This window comes from Dermacentor andersoni, chromosome 9 (assembly GCF_023375885.2).
Source record: "Dermacentor andersoni chromosome 9, qqDerAnde1_hic_scaffold, whole genome shotgun sequence".
Lineage (NCBI taxonomy): Eukaryota > Metazoa > Arthropoda > Arachnida > Ixodida > Ixodidae > Dermacentor > Dermacentor andersoni.
This window is the reverse complement of record NC_092822.1, coordinates 93,172,380-93,192,372: the sequence shown is the minus strand read 5'-3', so window position 1 is coordinate 93,192,372 and position 19,993 is coordinate 93,172,380. Positions and strand designations below refer to the sequence as shown.

The window sequence follows — 19,993 nt, the reverse complement described above, 5'->3', positions numbered from 1 at the left end:
CTACCGCGTGCTGTGCCAGGTGACGCCTGTGACGTACGAAATTGCTTCTGTGAGTTCAACCTCGTCGTCTACTCTGGCATCTAGTGATGTCGCGCACGTCAGTAGACTCAAGGCCGACTACACTGCTTCCGAGTCCGGCCTTTAGTCGCTCCGGGACGGCGCTTTTGCCGCCGGGGGTAGTGCTACGGAACAGTATTTGCAATGACGAAGAGGCGAGCAGTGAGTAGACGACAACGATGATTGGATGCTAGCGCGGGCAGTGTCCTCTTGGCCAAGTGCGGCGTATTTCCTTGTAAATATACTTGTGTATGGCTTTTCGTCTGCGTCTTCCTACTTAACAATATGGTAGATGGCTGATTGCTTGAAAAATATTCTAGATGCCTTTGAGGCATTGATCATGCGTTGTGTTTAGAGCTTATGTTTAGATGTCTTTAGAAGAAAACGAGGGAACAGTGACAGACGGAAAATTCTTAAACCTCTCCTTTGCGGATAAGATAATCTTAAAAAAAAATGGGAAGACATCAACGTAAAAGTGGTCATTACATTTCAGTAATTACTCATTGATTTTCTGTGAGGCAGCAACTGGTCAGTGGCACCAATTACATATTTGGATTAAGCCGCAGTACTTGTCATCGGCTACATTGTTTTTTTTCTATAACCAATACAAGTATGCTATGTATAGCATGGTGCGATGTCACGTTGTTGGCTATCAATGCCGTCGTAGCTACATTTCGAGTGTTTTCGATGCTAAAGCGTCATGGAGCTAAATGAGACTTAGTGTGGTGAGTGATTTTTAGGGAGACTCGTCACGGTGTTAGAGCACGTCATATATTTTCCAAGGCTGGTTGTGCGTGCAGTGTATTGCGGCTTTTGGATGCATGTACCCACCAACTGCTCTTGCACTTACCATGAATTTGGAACAAACCTGTGTGAAACGACGTGGCACGCTTCAGTACACCCATAGCGCATCTCCTGAGAGTTGAGGTAGAGGGGGGGGGGGGGGAGAGGCAGTAGACGATGCGTCAGCCACGATAAGAACTCCGATGTGAACGCGCCTGTTTGTGTCGCCAATGGGTTCTGCCTAGACGCGCTTTGTAAAGCTCTCCATTGTGCGTTGGCCTTCATAAAGCGAAGCCTTCGTTCTACATTCTGCCGTGTTTGCGAGGCTGCTGTCTGCTGCTGCTGCTGCTGCGTGGGTCGTTACCTGGACTGAAATGAAATATCGAAGATGGTGTGCCCGACATGCGCCACACGCTCGTAGCGCACGCAATTTGCTGGGATGCACTCGGCCTTGTCACGTGGTAGCCAGCACTTCACCCAGCGCACACCAGGCAGAGGCATGGTGACGTCGACATTGACGCCAATGGCGACAACAGAGTGGATAAGGCGTGAGGTCGAGCTGCGTATTGTGCCACTGGACCGCGCACGTGGCTCTACAGACCAACTTGATGGACTTGTTTGTGCGCACCTGCTTGTTCTATAATAATAATAATAGTAATAATAGTATTAATAATAATAATAATAAACACCATCACCATTCATTACTTCTTTTCCTCGCCATTCTTATTTTCCAACGTTAACTAGCAGGTCAGAGCAATTTAAACCTCTGGTTCACCTCCCTGCCTTTCTGGTAATAAATATAAATGCCTCCGGAACTCCAATCTGTGATTACGAGTATTGTAACACATGGTAGGATGGTTATTGTAAAGGAAGTGAGGATGTTTAATATTCATCTTTGTCCCGTTGAAATGATCGCCCAACTTCAGCGAAACATTTGCTTTAATATTTGACGTTTGCTAATTGCGATACGTCTGGATAGACGTTGCGCTCCAATTGCATGGCTAACCTTATGATTCAATTTTATTTTACTTGTACGTTGTTAATGTAGAAAATATGGCGCCGCGTGTACTTATACTTGCAGTGGAACATAGACGTTATCTCTCAAAACTTACCAGGACTAAGTGACACCTTTGTACATGCAGGTCATGCTTCGATCAGAATACCGGTGCATGCACACAGCTGCTAGCTGCTGAGCTTACTTCGAAAAAAATCATCTTTGAATTTCCGAAATCGTGGCCTAACAGAAAGATCCATGCATCAGAGCGATAACAGATCCACGCATCCTACGGACGTGTTTCCCGAAAAGCGAAGTGCTAATCGGGAATTCTTCGTTTTGTGAAGACGATCAACGCTGCACAGTGACATCGAGAGGCTGCGCGCAAAAGGCAGACTACATTGCTCTTCAAGCAGAACATATACTTAACCGGAATCCCCTGGCCACAGAAAAAAAAATGAAAGTGCTGGAACGCAAGTTTTCTATTGCTGCTAAAAATGAAAACAAAAATAAAATATTCTGGCATAGCCAACTTCACAATGAAGGTCAACGATGACGCGACTAGTATTGAATCAACACAGCGACACACCATATTGTGGCCGCCGATATTTGTCACGTGTGAGGCGTGTCTGCCTCCAACGTCCTCTCGCTCGCGCCTTCTGGAAGCGCCGCATCTAGTCGTGGCGCCGCGAAGCCCTCACGTGACGCGCCTACGTTGTACGAATTCCTATGAAAGCATCCAGTCTGAGTGTGAGTGTATACCACGCGGGTTCAATTTGTTTCAACACCGGAAAAATTTATTTCAAGGACTTTCTTTCTCCTGGTGCAGCGGTGCATACGCATATGACAGTGCCCTAATGTGGCGTGAAATATGTTTGCAGGTGGCCGATTGGTGCCCATGTCAGTGTGCATTCATTATTAGCAGGGATGATTAAGAGAGGCAGCTGGCTAACCCGGCGGTAGGCTGTCGTTTGGGCTCGGTAGCAAGGAGGGTTCTCTCCGTAGCTCGCGACTTGTCGATCGTGCTCGTTCCTTAGCAGACATCGTGAGCGTCCACTACAATGGCTTTGCCCAACCAGGGAAAACATGGAGAATGCTTGAGATGGAAATTCACGACGATGAGCTAAACGAGAACAAGGTGAAAGCAGGAGCCAGCGTATCGGCTAGTGGACCTGTCTTTGTCAAGGCACACGTAGGCTCATCGCACATGTATTGCACGAATCCCTGCCTTAGCTGTAGTGAAGGCTCTTACGAGCCACCTTGCTCGATTGAGTGGACGCAGGAAAAGGTATGCTCTGGTGCGAATGAGACGACTCGTTAAGGGCCACAAAAAGTGAGCATGACAAAGCAAAATGGGAAGTGGTTGCGTTTTCAGATAAACACTCACGCAATATCGCGCAAGGATATTCCCGGTCACGTGTACGGCTAACAGCGAAATTCCAGCGGGTGCAATAGCGCATTGAACTCTCTTAGTATCCACAGCTTACGCTTGCGTTTCCTGTGCGCACTTATTCGTACACTGTTATTCTTAATTTGCTGTAGTTCCAAATATTTTCATTTCAGTTAGACAAGTGTTGTCAAAGAGGTTTCAATTTTTCTTTCTGGCGCTGTAATTTATGTGTACGTATTGCTATTTAGAAACATGCATTGGAGAGCAGGAAATGAAAGTGTGCTTTAATGCGTGCGTTCATTGCACGACTTTCTTTCTTCCAGCCTACACTTTCGTATACACGAGTGGGCCCATTTACGGTACGGTGTACTCGACGAGTACGGCACACGTGGAGACTCAATTTCCGGAGACTTACTCCTCGAGAAGAACGGTGAGCATCAGCACTTGAACTTCTTCTTGTGGAGTGTCCTCGATACTCGATATTTTCCATCCGCAACTCACTCTCGGAATTCTGTAATAGCAACCCTGAAGTGATGCAGTGTTCTTGTGGCTGAACGAGGAAGTACATAACGGACATGTTTTCTAAGCTCTCTTGCGGCAGCACTTTTTTGTTTGAAAGCAGAATTCCAGAAATGTTTAGGGACAACTGTTTCTATAAGTAGTGAAAGGAAGTTTGGTAGACCAAGTTCACGGAAGATGTTTGCAGATGTTACTATTGGGGAATTGTACGTAACGTCTTTAAGAATGTTTTTTATATTCCGGTCAACCCTGCATCTCCAACGATCCGAACAAAAGCCAACGACTGTAATAATAAAAATAACCATAATATAAATAATATAATACTATGCTAATAATAATGATAACATTATTAATATTAATAAATAAACATCATCACCATTCATTTTTGTCCCGTTGAAATCACGGCCCAACTTGATCGAAACATTTGCTTTATTATTTGACGTTTGCTTATCGCGATACGGCTGGAAAGATGTTCAATTGCATGGCTAACGTTATATTATGATTAAATTTTATTTTGCTTGTATGTCATTAATGTTGCCCGGTCGCATCTAATATGAAACGAAGTTCGCGTAAAAATTAAGAAAACATTCCCTTGTCAAGGAATTGCAAATAAGCATGTTATCGAACCAATTTTTTCTTCCCTTCAAGAAAATATGGCGGTGCGTGCACTTATACTAACGGTCGAACATTGCCGCTATCTCCTAGAACCTACGAGGACTAAGTGATACCTTTGAACTTGCAGGTCATGCTTGTATCGCAATGCCGGCTCTTGCACACAGCTGCGCGCGGCTGAGTTTACTTCAAGAACTTCATCGTTGAATTTCCGAAATTGTGGCCTAAGAGAAAGGAAAAGTGAGGTGCGAATCGGGAATTCCTCATTTTATGGAGACGGTCAACGCTACACGGAGACATCAAGAGGCTGCGGGGAAAAGGGAGACTACATTCCTCTTCAAAGCGAGTATGTCCTGAACTGCAATTCCGTACCGGCGGAAAAACAAAGAAAGCGCTGGAACGCAAGCTGTTTGTTGCTGTTGAAAGGTGAAAACAACAAAAAATTTTCTGGCATAGCCCATCTCAGAATGAATGTCGACGCTGATGCGACTAGTATTGAATCAACATAGCGACACACCGTATTGTCGCCACTGATATTCGCCACGTGTGAAGCCTGTCTGCCTCCAACATCCTCTCCCTCGCGCCTTTCGGAAGCGCCGCGTCCAGTAGCATCTCTGCGAAGTCCTCACGTGACGGGACTATGTTGCACGAATGTCTGCGAAGGCATCCTGTCTGAATGGGTAGCACGCGGGTATAATTTATTCCAGCACAGGAAAAAGTCATTTTAAGCACTTCTTTTCTGCCCTGCAGCAGCGGCGCCTAGTATATGCAGCGGTGCGTACGCATATGGCAGTGGCCAAAATTGGCGCGAAAGATGTTTGCAGGCGGCCGATTAATGCCGGGGCCAGTGTGAGTTCATTGTGAGCGGGGGTGATTAAGAGAGGCGGCTGGCCAGCCGGGTGCTAGGCTGCCGTTTAGGCTCGGTACCGTGCAGGGTTCTCTCCGTAGTTCGCGACTTTTCGGTTGTGCTCGTTGCTTCGGGGACATCGTGAGCCTCCGCTACTATAGCGCTGTTGCAGGTTCGTTGAAGAGCCGCACATGCCCTGTGGCGCAAGTAGGCGTCTTAACTGTGGCATTCAACCGTGGCACATAGCGATCGTCGGACAAGACAGAAGGTGATTCCATGGTTCGCTTCGAACAGGTTTACCTCAACACGCCAGCCCAATTCCCGACCTGATACGTCATGGACTTCCCAATATGCCAAGTTGGCGTGAGTACTGTTAAGGACGTTGAAGATAAAATGATGCGCTTTAGATTAGGTAGGTGGCCCGCTTTTTTGATGGTGCCTTCTCTGAGTAGTTCAAAAGCGCTCAGCATGACCTCGTAGGGAAACAGAATATTAAGGAGAATGTTGTTCTTAATTGTGTCGAAGGTTCAGAACTGTTAAGGCACATATTTGCAAAAGCGTATGGCAACCTACGAAACTAAGTGGTCGATGATAAATAGCGGGCGAGCGCCTATTATACTCCCGCGGATGTCGTTCTTGATACACACGCATGCCTTAGAGATTGTGAATATATGTCACAGAAAATAGCTAAATTTGGGATATTAATATCTACCAATAGGAGCCATCGCAATCGAAGCGTTTTGAATAGAACACATAGTGCACACAACAACAATACTGTTTCCCATGGGCTAGTCCGGTTGCATCTGCATATTGAAAGGGACCTTCATTGAGGGGACCTAATTGCACAGTGCATACGAAGCTTACAAGACATTATCGTTGTGCAAGCAAGGGCTGCTCAATCTTCCACATGAATCTGTTGAAAATGAAAGGCATGCAAAATGAAAAAAAGAATGCCCAATTGGACTGCGTAATCCTCGGTACTTAAGTCTCGAGCGAATTTCACTGAAATAGGGTTTTGGCATCTTGTGTTTTGGAGGCCACCGATTGCTCCCTTAGCTGCTGGAGGGACATTTGCCGGACTGACCATACGTGCGTTTGCGTTTGAGTGCGTGCTACTGGTGGTCAAAACACCGCGTCAACAACAGGCAGCATGCAGGATACGCACTGTGAGCGTCACAGTCCCCCATGTCTCCCTGATCGGTGAACTTCGCCGTCAACAAAGCGAGGGTCATCTACCACCGTTCAAGTGACGCTCTGTGCGGCTGGCTTTGCACATCTATGAAAAACACTTGAAATGCGGGTGATGGAAATTCAAGACGATGAACAAAACTAGATCAAGGTGAAATCAGGAGCCAACGTTTCGGCTAGTGTACTTGCCTTTGTCAAGGCACAAGTAGGTTCATCGCACAGTTATTGCACGAATTCTTTCCCGCGGTGTAGTGAAGGTTCGTATAAGTAACCTTGATGGATTGACCACAGGGGAAGTTGCGGTGTGATGTGAATGAGACGACTCGTTAAGAGCAAACAAAAGTGAGCCTGAGAAAGTGAAAAGAGACCTAGTTTTGTTGTCAAATAAACGCTGAGGCTATTAATAGCACGCAAGAATATTGGCGGCCACGTGTACGGCTAACAGCGAAATTTTAAGGGGTGCCAAAGCGCATTGATCTCTCGTAGTATTGACAGCTTACGCTTTGCATCTCCTGTGCCTTCTTATTCGTTCCCTGTTATTCTTTCTTTGCCTGTAGCCCTTAATATTTTTATTTCAGTTAGACAAGTGTTGTCAAAGAGGTTTCAATTTTTCTTTCTGGCGGTGCAATTTAGGTGTACGTATTGCTATTTTGAAACATGCATCAGAGAGCAGGAAATGAAAGTGTACATTATTGCGTGCGATTATTGCAGGACTTCATTTTTTTCTTCCAGCCTACACTTTCGTATGCACGAGTGGGCCCACTATCGGTACGGCGTATTCGACGAGAACGGCACACGTGGAGACTCAATTTCCGGAGACCTACTCCTCGGCAGGCACGGTGAGTAGCAGGACTTCAACTTCTTTTTGTGAAGTTTCCTCGACGCTTTCTATCCGTAAGCCACTCTCGGAATACTGTAATAGCAACACTGAAGTGATGCAATCTTCTCATTCGTTGTGTTATTCTTTGCTCCCCGACCATACAACGCACCATGTTTTAGGCGCACTTCACCGATGACCGGTTGGAAAGATGACATTGCAAATTAGAGACATTATCATAATTGTTTTCCTAAGAGTCCTCGGGAAAGCGCTCGCAAAACAAATTTTTGTTGTACTTGCGCAATAATAAGCTTAGCTTTCTAACATTGTCCCTTCAGCTTATATTACACAGCTGCACCATTTCTGCGAATCATGGAAGAAACTTGAGAGCTTCAGCTGGAATGCGCTTTATTAGGTTATTCACAAAAGTTTGGAAGTCTGCCCCATCCTCGTGGCGCGTGCGTCTTATGAGCAACTGCATACGGGGAAATTAAAACATTAGGGCGAGTGGCCGGGTGAATATAGGACGTGCGATAGAGCACGTGTATAGTGGGCGACCTGATACTCCTCCTGTCTGCCTCCAACATCCTCAAGCTCTCAGCCTAACCTCGACGGGAAACAGAATATCTAGGAGAGTGTTGTTCTTAGATTTGTCGATAGCTCCACACTGTTAGTGCACAGATTTGCGAAAGCGTTTGACAACTAGCGAAACTGAGCGGTTGATGATAAATAGCACGCAAGCACCATTTACACTCCCGCGGATGTCGTTCTCACACACACGGATGCCTTTCAGATTGTTAATATATGTCGCAGGATATAGCCAGATAAAGAATTTTAATATCTACCAATGAAAGCCATCGCAATTAGAGCGTTTCAAGAACACCAGATACTGCACAAAAGAACAATACTGTTTCGCATGAGGTAGTCCGGCCGCGCACTACATGTTAAAAGAGGCAATCACTCAAGGAACCTAATTTCATAGTGCCTACGAAGCTTAAAAAGCATTATCGTTGTGCATGCAAGGGCTTCTCAACCTTCCACATGGTGCTCTTGAAGATGAAAGACATGCAACATAAGAAATAGCCCATTGGACTGCGTAGTCCTCGGATCTTGTGTCTTCAGCAAATTTCATTGAAATAGGGTCTTGGCAGGTGTTTTGGATGCCACCGATTGTTCCCTTAGCTTTTGTATACGAAATTCGATGGGCGTCCGCCGGCGTTGACCACGCGGTAATTTGCGCTTGAGCGAGTGTTACTGGTGGTGAAAGCACCAAGTCATCAATGAGCAGCAAGCATCTCAATTGCCCATGTGTTCCGGCTCATTCAACTTCGCCATCAACAAAGCGAGTCTCATCTACCTCCGTTCAAGTCATGCTCTATGCCGCTGGCTTTGCACTTCCATGAAAAACACGGGGAATGCGTGAGATGAAAATTCAAGACGGTGAGAAAAGCGAGGAATAGCTGAAAGCAGGAGCCAACGTTTCGGCTAGGCTATAAAACGTTTCGGAAGGTACACGTAGGCTCATCGCACATGTTTTGCACGAATCCCTGCCTGAGGTGTAGTGAAGATTCGTATAAGCCACCTTGCTTGAATGAGTGAGCGCAGGGAAAGTTACGCTGTGGTGTCAATGAGACGACTCGTCAAGGGCAACAAAAAGTGAGCATGACAAAGTAAAATGAGAGGTGGTTGCGTTGTCAAATAAGCACTGGCGCAACATCACGCAAGAATATTCGCGGTCACGTGTATGGCTAACGGCGAAATTTCAACGGGTGCCATGGTACATTGACCTCTCGTAGCATCGACAGCTTACGTTTGCGTCTCCTGGGCTTACTTTGTCGTTCCCGCTTATTCTTCCTTTCCTGTAGCTGTAAATGTTTTCATTTCAGTTAGACAAGTGTTGTCAAAGAGATTTGAATTTTTGTTCTGGGCGGTGCAGTTTTTGTGTACGTATTGCTGTTTATAAACATGCGTAGGAGAGCAGAAAAAAGTGTTCTTCATTGTGTGTGTTGATTGCACCCCCTTATTTTTTTCTTCCAGCCTACACTTTCGTATACACGAGTGGGCCCACTATCGCTACGGCGTATTCGACGAGTGCCGTACACGGGGAGACTAAATTTCCGGAGACCTACTCCTCGGGAGGCACGGTGAGCAGCAGGACTTCAACTTCTTTTGCGGAGCGTCCTCAACATTTTCCATCACCATCTCAGTCTCGCAGTTCTGTAATAGCAACACTGAAATGATGCAGTGTTCTGCGCTGTGATTGCCCTCATTCTTTATGTTATTTTTTACTCCCGACCATACGACGCAGCATGTTTTAGGCACACTTCACTGATGACAGGTTGGAAAAAAAATGACGTGGCAAAATTTATACATTATCATACTTCTTTTCGTGACAGTCTTCGGGGCAACGCTCGCAAAGCAAATTTTGGTATTAATTGCGCAATAATAATTCTAGCTTTCTAAAATGGTCCCTTCAAGAGATATTACACAACTTCATTATTTCTGCGAATCACGTAAAAAATTAGAGAACTTCACCTGGGATGCGCTTTATCAGGTTGTTCACAAAAGTTTGGAGGTCTGCCCCATCCTCGTGGCGCTTGCCTCTTGTGGAGAACTGTACACGGGAAAATTAAAACATTAGGGCGAGCGGCTGGGTGAATATAGGACGTGCGATAGAGCGCGTGTATAGTGGTCTACCTGATATTCCAGGACTTATGCACTTTTTATTTATTTACAGTACACCCTGCAGCGTCGAAGCATTATAGCATGGCACTTGGTCCGACATGAAGTGACTAGCACGAGAATATAATCACGCAAAATGGAGGGATGACAAAGGAGAGAGAGGCATCAAGACAAAAAATAAACTAGTACATGAATAAAGTAAATGAAGAAAGTAAAAAAAAAGTATATGAATAACAATCCAAGGAAAATATTCACTCAGCCTGCAGTCATTGTTTTGGAAAAAGAGTGCAATTAAAAATGCGTCCCGACGAGCACTCACAACTTGAACTGGCAACTTATTCCATTCAGAAATACTGCGGGGAAAAAAGAAAGCTTCGTATAGGGCGTTTTGCAGGACATTTCACCTATTTTAAAACTGTGGTTTCTTCTGTTTGAGATATAGGGGGGGGGGGGGGGGGGGGGCTTTAAGTTACTTTACCTATTCAATGCCTGGGGCTTTAGTGTATATTGCGTGCAGAAGTTTCATTCTGTGCTTCTGGCGTCTTACCTTTAACGGTTCTATTTTGATGTGTTTCTTTATTGCTCTTATGCTCGCATCTCTGCAGTACTTCCTTGATATAAACCTGGCCTTGCCTTGTAACTTATCAATTAGGTAGCGCGGGGGGGGGGGGGGGGATCCCACAAGGCGGTGGCATATTCTAATTGCGGCCTTACCAGCGACTTATATGCTATGGTTTTAAGAATATGAAGGGCAGGTCTAAGGGTTTGTATAAGTAGTCTGAGCATTTTCCCGGCTTTCCTGACGGTCATATCAATATGGCTGGAAAAGGACACATGCGCACTTAGATCAACACCTAAATATTTAACTTTGTTAGCCTTCCTCAGTATTGAATGTCCCACTTTGTAAGTAGGTTCATTAGTGATTTTAGACTTAGTGAATGTTAACTGGTAACAATAATCAGTATTCAGGCTAAGTTCCCAGTTTTGACACCAGGAGGCTATGCTGTTGAGGTCCTGCTGGTGTGCGTCTTCATCATGTTGATTGCACATGGATCTGTGAACGACAAAGTCAACTGCGAAAAGTCTAATTTGTGAATAAATGTTTGAAGTGATGTCATTGTTGTAAATTAAAAAGAGCAGCCGCCCCAGCACCGAGGCTTGCGGCTCTCGAAAGTGACTTGGACAAAGCTAGAATTCCTGCCTCCTATAACTGCGCATTGTATTCTGTCGCTAAGATCATCTTCAATAACCATCCTGACTTTCGCATCCAAATTCGGAGTGCTCATTTTATGTATTAACAGGTCATGTGATACGGAATCAAAGGCTTTGCGATAATCGAAAAAAAAAACTGCATCTGTGCGCATTCATCTTAAAGCAGTATCTGCAAGCTCATAAAATAGTTCCATCAGCTGAGTGGTGCCGCTCACGCTTTTGCGCAAACGTGCTGATTTGGAAAGAAAAAATTTCTTCCAAGTGCCTTGTTATATTGCTATAAAAAATGTGCTCAAAACTTTACAGCATATGCAACAAAGTGAAATGGGCCTATAAGTGAAATTGGCCTACTGACCTATCTTGTATGCGGTCTTGGGATGTCGCGCATCAATAATAATTTCCCAAAATATGAAAACTGCTGATCGCGCTGCCGAATGCTTCGGCGCAAACATTTTAGCACGTCGCCCTTAATTGTTTCGCCTTTCGTCACATGATAATGGCACGCCGAAACTGTAGCACAAGAAAGAAATGCTTGCCAACCATACTTAAGCAATACCTGCTGAGAGTACACCTAACCTAGGGCGCTATAACGTAAAACTATTTCAAACTTTTCTATTCCGATTCTGCTATCAGCCCTCCGCGATTGGTCAAAAACTTTTTTCGACCACACTCCACTTCACCTGTCTGTCACGCGACGTCACGAAAACCGCAATACCTCCCCATCTGATATGATGTGTACACACTGATTATGCATGATTTGACAGAAAAAAGAAAAACAGTTATTTCTGATTCGACACCTTTTCGCCATCAGCCCTCGGCTATTGGTAAATAGTTTTCGGGCTGCACCCACTTCACCTGCCTGTCACGCGACGTCACAAAACCACACGAGCTCACCGCGTCAAAGTGACGTGTACGCGATAAAGATGCATTAATATGCCGAACGAAACTGAATTTTTTTCGGAATAGCCGCAGCTTGCCCCGTTCCGAAAGGAATAAAAGATGGCTGCCGCCGATCGCTGAGACGCTGGCTACTCGCACCTGCCGGAGAGCATGGGTGTATTTGCGTATAATAAAGCTTCTTGCGTGACTGCGTAACGTTTTCAAGCACTTTCGGAACGTTAACTACCTCATTCTGCCGACTCTTCTTTTCTGAGGGTCAGCTTTACCGTTATTCGTAAGTTTCCGTTGCATGCCGCCGCGATTTTCCACCAGCCACCGCAAGCTAAGCAAGGTAAAGCCGACCAATCGCAGACGCCGGCACCACCCTCTTCATCCGGTTATCGATTTTCAACGCACTGGCTTTCCCCCGGTGAATCCCTCTCCACTTGAGCGTTCTCCTCGCCTCTTGAGCCATTTAGATACGACAAGCCGCTCAGTGTAGGTAATGTTATTCGTTTTTCAAGCAAACAAAGTGACCTCCTATGAACGAGGAGAGCGTTTAATTGGTCTGTTCAGACAAGCCTGCTGGTGAACGCCCGGTGCTTGCGTCGGTGGGTACGCAATTTTGACGTCAGGAAATTGGAATAGAAACATATTGGAATAGTTTTACGCTATAGGGCCCCTAGTTGGCGTTCCGATGACCCAGAGACGAGCGACGGGTGTACATCGCCATTTGGGAATCACATCCGCCGGCAAGCCACTGGGTCAGGGTGGCAGTCGGAGTCTCCATATTTTCATTTCTGTTATGCTAGTGGCATGTTTATCATATGCGATACGCCATACACTAAGGCCTAGTGTAATGCAGCAAACGCAGAACACACGCACAATCAACATAGCCGAACGCACATGCATCTGCTGACGCAATTTTAGCGACCCACCTGAAACGCCTTTAGCGCTGTAGAGCGGAATACTAATTAACGAATAATAATGATTAGAGCACGTAACAGCAATTACCTGTTCCAAATACTGTCAGTTCCAAGTCACTTTATAGAAACTCGGGCACATCTGTCGCGCTAGTGTCCTGTCAGTCCCGTCAGAGAAAATGTAGCCACCAATATGTCAAGGTTTAATTGTGGTGCAAAAGTTAAGTTTAACGAACTCACCCTATTTTCTTCTAGGCAGAAACATTGACAGCTATGCAAATGGTTAGAAGATCATTGCACAATGTCTCTTATCAGGAAGCTGTAAGCCGCATTTCACAATATTAAGTTGTTTTTTACGCCTTCCGTGTCCATTTTCAATCCTTTCGGTGTTCTCTTCATGGGTTTACATGTCAACCTGAACGCTTGTTCAAAACCCAAGTTTTCAGCGCTTTACAAGAGGACTGTTAAGTGTGCGGTATGGATTTCGAGTGTGGCTATCATGAAAAGTGCATCTGAGGTATTATGCAGATATAAAATTTCAATTAAAAAGAAATTGTCTTACGCATTGCCTGTATTTCATGCGTCGCGAACCAATCATAAATTTAAGTAACTAAACATACGTGCGTTCTACAGATCGACTGCCGAGCTAAATGCCAACCTGTGACCCGAGTTCGTAATCATGCGTGTCGAAGCTTATCTCAAATACCAGATTCACAAGCGGATCATAGCGGTACTTCCGCATTTTGAGATGATCGGAAAGCGTTTCATCATTTCTGGAGCTGCCCGCGAAGTTCGGGTTACGGCAGCCAACCAATCGTCGCCTGGCTATAGGGACCTGGCCGCTCTGGCACTGGCCCCCTTTCAGGCATCAGCCTTTCCCGAGTATATCGGATAACAAGGAAGCGCGTTTGTTAACACATCTTGAATATTCTCTCAGCGTTGGTTTCGGCATTTGGATGGCCTCGTTAGAGCTGGAGCTGGCTTGAAAGGTTTTCGATGACTTTGAGGAGAAGAGACCTCCAATCTTCGGCTAAAATTTGCGCATGTTCACAATGTTTTTATGTCAGTAGAATGAAATGCAAATTTCTAAAAAAACAAAGATACATGTAAATACAGGAACACAATACACAGCCAGGTGAAAAAGGGCTCTGTGCTGCGTTTCGTCCGCGTCTTGCCATCGTGTTCACCCTGCGCCTTGCTCATCGAACACGTTTAGTGAGCGAACACGTTGCTCAACGTCTCAAGATTGCTTCGGGTCGGTAAAAAATGGCCAGGCTTAGCTTGGTTAAGCCAAGAATGCGTTGCATATTGTGTTGGAGCCCAGCTTTTCCTCCGGCTGTCGTGACGTCACGTCACGTGGTTGCGCTAAAGGTCAATGGTGGCTGCCCGGCCACGCCCAAGGGCTGAACTGAGTGATTGCAATATGCAACGCATAAAAGAACATAAAAAATAGACGTATTCAAACTGACTGACACATCCACGATAGGTGTCCGTTACCGAATTGAAGCGGGTGAGCTGGAGTAATGCAGGTTAGGTCGTTCTATTAGGCCGTTTTCCAAGATGCAGTAGCCTAATTGTTCTTTTCAAATACAGCAGCGCATGCATTTGCCAGTGTTTGGGGGGGGGGGTTAAGGGGAGTCAATATTGTTCCGCGAATTTAGTTCCTTTAAATGATATAGAGCGCATACCGTAAAGGGTACCTCTCCAGGTTTAGCCATTGAAAAAAAGTGCAGCGCATATTTCAGACTCTCATAATTGTGTCTGCAAAATACTGCAGCGCGCAGCACCTGCGCACGCAACGTGGGTTTCAGACCAAACGCCGCACGTCTTCCATATCAAAGAAGGGTCAACCGCAGCTGGAAAGTCGAAGCAACGCGCACAACCACAGTGGCGTAAAATCGCATTCTACCCTTGTTACACGGGCGGCCTAAGCGCAGTTAAGACGTACACCCGTGAGAAAAATTATACGGACCAGGGATTGTGCGATAAAACTCATTTTCTGATTTTTATCTGAATGCAACTCGTAAATAAAGACTGCAGTCCCAACTTGGCATTACAAATTTTCTAGTGCACTCGTCAGTTTTCGTTTATGCATGGTAATCACGTAGAAATTCAGTTTTTCGACGAGCCTGTGGTCTGTATGCTTTTGCTCAGAGGTGTACCTCCGTTACCAGACTGAAATATGGTTACCGCTAACTTTACTTTTTCTCTAGCGCATTCCCCGATGGGAGGTAAATATACTCCGGTATAGACGGAGTGAAAATATTACTCCCCTGCTGAATGGAAGTTTTGGATGTACCTATGGAACTATGTGCTTAAATCCATCGGGGAACTTTTGCAGGAAGGTATGGGATTATAAGTTTACATACTTCGAGGAGCTTCGGCAGGTAACTAGGGGAGTATATTTTACCTCCATCAAGAAGTATATGCAGGGATTTAGGGGAAAATGTGTTTACATCCGTCGATGAGATTGTGCAAGGAATTACGGGAGTATATGTTCACATCCGTCGAAGAGCTTTCGTAAATAACTATGGGAGGATATGTTCATATACATTGTGCAGCTTTTGCGGTGACCGATCGGAGCATATGTTTTCTTCTATCGAAGAGCTTTTGCAGGTAACCGTGGGTGTATATGTCAACATCCATTAGGAGATTTTGCAGTGAACTATGTGAGTATATGTTTACATCCTTCGAGGAGCTTTCGCAGCGAACTATGAGAATACTTTTTTACATTGGAGGGAGGTTTTTCAGGCCATCACAGGAGCATTTCTTTACATTGATCACGGAGGGTTTAGAGGAAGGTATGAGTTAATCTCTTCACATTACTCAGCTATATGCCGAATTCAGAATCTTCAATATTGATTTTCTGCACTGGGAAATACACGATGTATTGGTTTACAAGCTGGAAGACGCAAAACAAGAGTAAACGCAGTAGTGCTTTGTAGAAACTAAATTTATTGCATGAGCACATAGGCAAGGAAGAAATCGATGACGCAAGCACAAGTTCTCAACAGGTTTTTGATTATTTCTTTCCAGTTCAGCTTTGCTTTTTGCACAAACCGCATAGTAAGAATAGAAAGCAACTGATCCAGCTGCAGCTTTATGCCAATACCGTATGAAATACGTAGAAACGTGCCAGAAGCGCCTAAATTAGGTGCTATGCAATAATTGTGGAAATAACTTAGTTAAAGCAGATAATGCACTGACAAGCCTACACTTTGTTTTGCTAAAAAAGTAAAGCAAATAGTAAAGAGGACAATATTTCTCATTGATCTTGACTTGTGAAAGAGTTAACGCATCAAAAACTGGGGAAAACGGCAAGACACTCATTGGACTTCAAAGCTAAGTGATCAGGAAAAACTAAAGTTCTGGTAGGCAAATCTAGTGCCAGTTTTACAGTAACAAGCTGACAGAGGGGACTAAATAAAGCAGAGTTCAGCTTTGCTTTTTCCCCCATACCACCTAAAGGTAAACATCGTGGCTCAGAGAGTCATCAGAGCCGGTAAAGTGCTCATTGTATTGTACCCCGATATTAGGAGCGGGTGAAAGTGCGTGCCCGTAATAGCAGCACCCAGTCACAATTCCTTGCACAGACTGACTTTAGGATGTAGAGTGGACTTTGGAGCCTGCGCGTCAAGCCCTTAGCTCCGAGCACACATCAAGCTTAAATTTCCTAACGTCATGACACTGAAAGAAAAGGCAGTCTGCCAAAAAGCAACAAAAGTGCCAGAATGATGACAAGCTTCTGACAGCTATCATCCAAGCTTCCTTCCTGATGTTCCTCCTGAACAATGCTGCTGGTGCAAGTAGGCTTACAGAGCCTTAGAACCAGCGTCTGGCCTTACTTCTGACGATTAAAACCAGGCAGGTGACAAGCAGGCAGCGCTGAAGACTGCATTATGAAAGGCAATGTGCACTAATTGAAATGAAAACATTTGGAAGCTTCGTTCCATAACATCTCGGCAAGAATAAAAAGTAAAAAAAAATCTTTGAGAGATGTGTGCCAATCTGACAATGAAATTGTTATATAGAATTACTCGCACCCTTTAGAACAAGAGATCTAATTGATGGCTGCCAGCCTTGCTTGCACACAGAAAGTGCTGCTGCCTTCGCGCACGGTCAAGGCTGGTTGTTTTAGTGGCCAGTGGCACACTAGTAGCATCTTGGCATCTGCTTTTACTGCAGCAACTGTACAAGGTTCTTGCTGACTTTTAACAAAACGCCAGTAGAATGATATGCGAGAAACAAACGTTATGAATTAAGAAACGGTGCTAATGGGTTATTTATTCAAACAATGTATATGCATGTAACTTAGATTTTTGAATAGTTAATAATTACGTTTCAAAACAAGTGCAATGCTCCGAACCAGTGTTGCATTTGAATTTAATGTAGCCGCCATCGCAGCGCAACTCCCCTTAACAGCATCGCTGTAAGACAATGAAGCCTCATGGCACTGCAGATATTGCACATATATATTGCACTTGTGGTTTTCTAGAATAATCAAGTGAAGAATTCAGAAAAGTATTAGCCAATTCCACGGCCTCCAAGACCTACAATTCCATAAACTAGAGTGTCTCAAGGGGTACACTCCAGGCGGTTGCGTTCATAGTATTCTTCCATAGAAGCCAGGGTATCTATCTCTTTTCCCGTTTGCACTGCACTCTTCTCACATGTCGATTACTAACGACCTTTTCCCTCTTCGGTGCGCCTCATGATCAGATAATGGATTTTACGCGTAAAACAACAAATTTCATTTACCTTTATTTACTGTGGAGAGTCCAGACATGTTTAATAATTATTCAAGAGAACCAGCCAGCGCGTAAAATCATCATCATCATCATCGTCGTCGTCGTCATCATCTTCTCTTCTTCTTTTTATCCAATGTTTTTTTTTTTGCTGACGAACACAGCCTTTGTATGATGCAACCTGCGACTGTTGCCACAATTGTACTAACCGCCATTTGTTTCTTGTTTAGGAGGTCCCCCCGATAGTTTCTACTTCAGGACCTCCGATTGGGCAATTATACTACACCTGTTTGTACTACTGTTTTTACTACTGATGAAAATAAATTCAACCTGAAAATACAAAACCTAAAGAAACATCACTATATCAAAGGCTGACCTATTATTATGAGACTCATTCGATTGAATTAGGGACGCATCAGTGTTTTTCCGCGTTCTGCAGATGCCCACGAAGTACAAAACCAAATACCACGTGACATGCCCGCTTGCGCAGCGGGATATCAGGGTGCCCAAACGTTCTGCGTACAAACGAGCATAGCATTTAGCCAGTTGTGGTGCAGCTCTGCCTTCTTATCGCTATCATGAACCGCCGAGAGGGAAGCACATCGCTGGCGTAAATCCCACGGCCAGCGCATGCGTCACCACCCCATCACGAATTTCAGCGGCAGCACAATCTGCTGACTTCGCAAAATTGTGGAATGTAGAACGGCGCATACCAGAATTCTGAGAGCGCCGGACAGCAAAAAGAGGAAGCAAGAGATAGTGCCAACCAGATGATACGCTAAAGAAGATAAGGTCAACGAACACGGTGCAAGCATGGGGGTCCTAATGATTTGTTGGGTGAATGTTGATTACATCCCTGTATTTTGTATCTTTCCCTCTCGCTGTCATGGTCATTACTCATTTCATGTCTTATTAACATGGAATTTAACGCACAATTACTACGGCCTTGTTTTGCATACGTTGACCTTGTCTTCTCCGACACATGGCTGAGCCTTCTCTTTTCCTGACCAAGAGGCCATGGGTTTAATACCGGAGACGGTGCGGTCCATGGCGCACTGCGGTTGATCTTCCTCAATTGGTGCGATTGGTGCTACTTACACCTGTAATATTAATTTTACCTTTTTACCTATCCTCTAGTAGACACGGCCCAAGCTGCCTTCAAGGCACCATTTCCTTGCGCTAGCAGTGTTTATTCCTAGAAAACTTGCTCCATTTTCCAAATGTGGTCTGTGGGGTGACTTTGTCTCAGCACAACATTATCCACGGCGCTGCACGCTTCACAGGGATAAAAACACATTGCCACTAATTGTCGACTGTATTGGTGGCAATTACTACCGCAGCATTAATTTTACTTGCATTGCTCTAAATTTTTTCTTCTTCGGGCAACCACCAAATCATCCTTTCAGACAATATTTCCTCGCTCGATCCCTGCTTTTTCCAAGCGATCTAGCTCCGTTACTCAGGTGGGTGTCGTAGGGCGGCTTTACGTCATCATGCCAATATCTGCAGTGGTGTACCCTGGGCATGCGGCTACTGCAATGTGATAAATGCACAAGCGTTGCAATTATCAACCTGCAGCATTTTACATGGCTTATCTTCACCACAGGGCTAAGATTGCTGGGCATTGCATAAAGGTCCAGTGGATACCTGGCCATGCGGGCATTTCGGGAAATGAAAGAGCGGATAAAGCTGCCAGAAATGGACTCTAATACCGCAAGTTCAAAAGAACATTTTTTACAAAAGCCGACGCTTCAAACATGGCAAAAAAATATGCCTATCAAGAAAAAGACCGCATCTGGAACCTGCCGCTTCACCAGATAACTTCCTGCGCTACATTGACCCAGAAATGAGACCGAAAATTCCACGACCAATTGCTCGACACTTAGAGACATTGTACCATCGTCCTCGACTGAAAGTGGCATACACGGCCAATTATCTGTACCGCATAGGGCTTATCACTAACCCATACTGTGACAACTGTCGTAACTTAGAGATAATTGAGCACATATTAATAGAATGCCCCGCGTACCGCGACGAGAGACAATTTTTTGAGCAACAAATGGATATGATTTGCCACGAACCGTTAAAGTTACCGAGCATCTTAGGTCCAATACCGGGCCCTTCAAAATAGCGACGGGTTTTAGATTTATTATTGAAATACTTGTCAGAAATTGGTCTAATAGAAAAGCTTTAAAAATTGCACACCTTGTATACAAAAGCCTAAATTTACCCGCCATGTCACCTGTAAATAGTAGTATCAGGTCCACTCGGACGTACCATATCTATTTTTATCCTCTTTTTCTCCCACTCTCTTCTGGAATATTTTAATCCCATTCCCCATTCCT

General features: G+C 44.8%; 1 protein-coding gene across 1 annotated transcript in view; it reads left to right on the top strand.

Annotated features, from left to right (window-relative positions):
• The window catches only part of LOC129384136 (uncharacterized), a 64,555-nt gene that overhangs the window by 42,610 nt on the left and 1,952 nt on the right, over window positions 1–19,993 (top strand). The window contains exons 6-9 of the mRNA XM_055069293.1: window positions 3,548–3,654; window positions 4,486–4,701; window positions 7,123–7,229; window positions 9,245–9,351. Coding sequence (XP_054925268.1) covers window positions 3,548–3,654; window positions 4,486–4,701; window positions 7,123–7,229; window positions 9,245–9,351 — 537 coding nt within the window. The remainder of the gene's footprint in view (window positions 1–3,547; window positions 3,655–4,485; window positions 4,702–7,122; window positions 7,230–9,244; window positions 9,352–19,993) is intronic.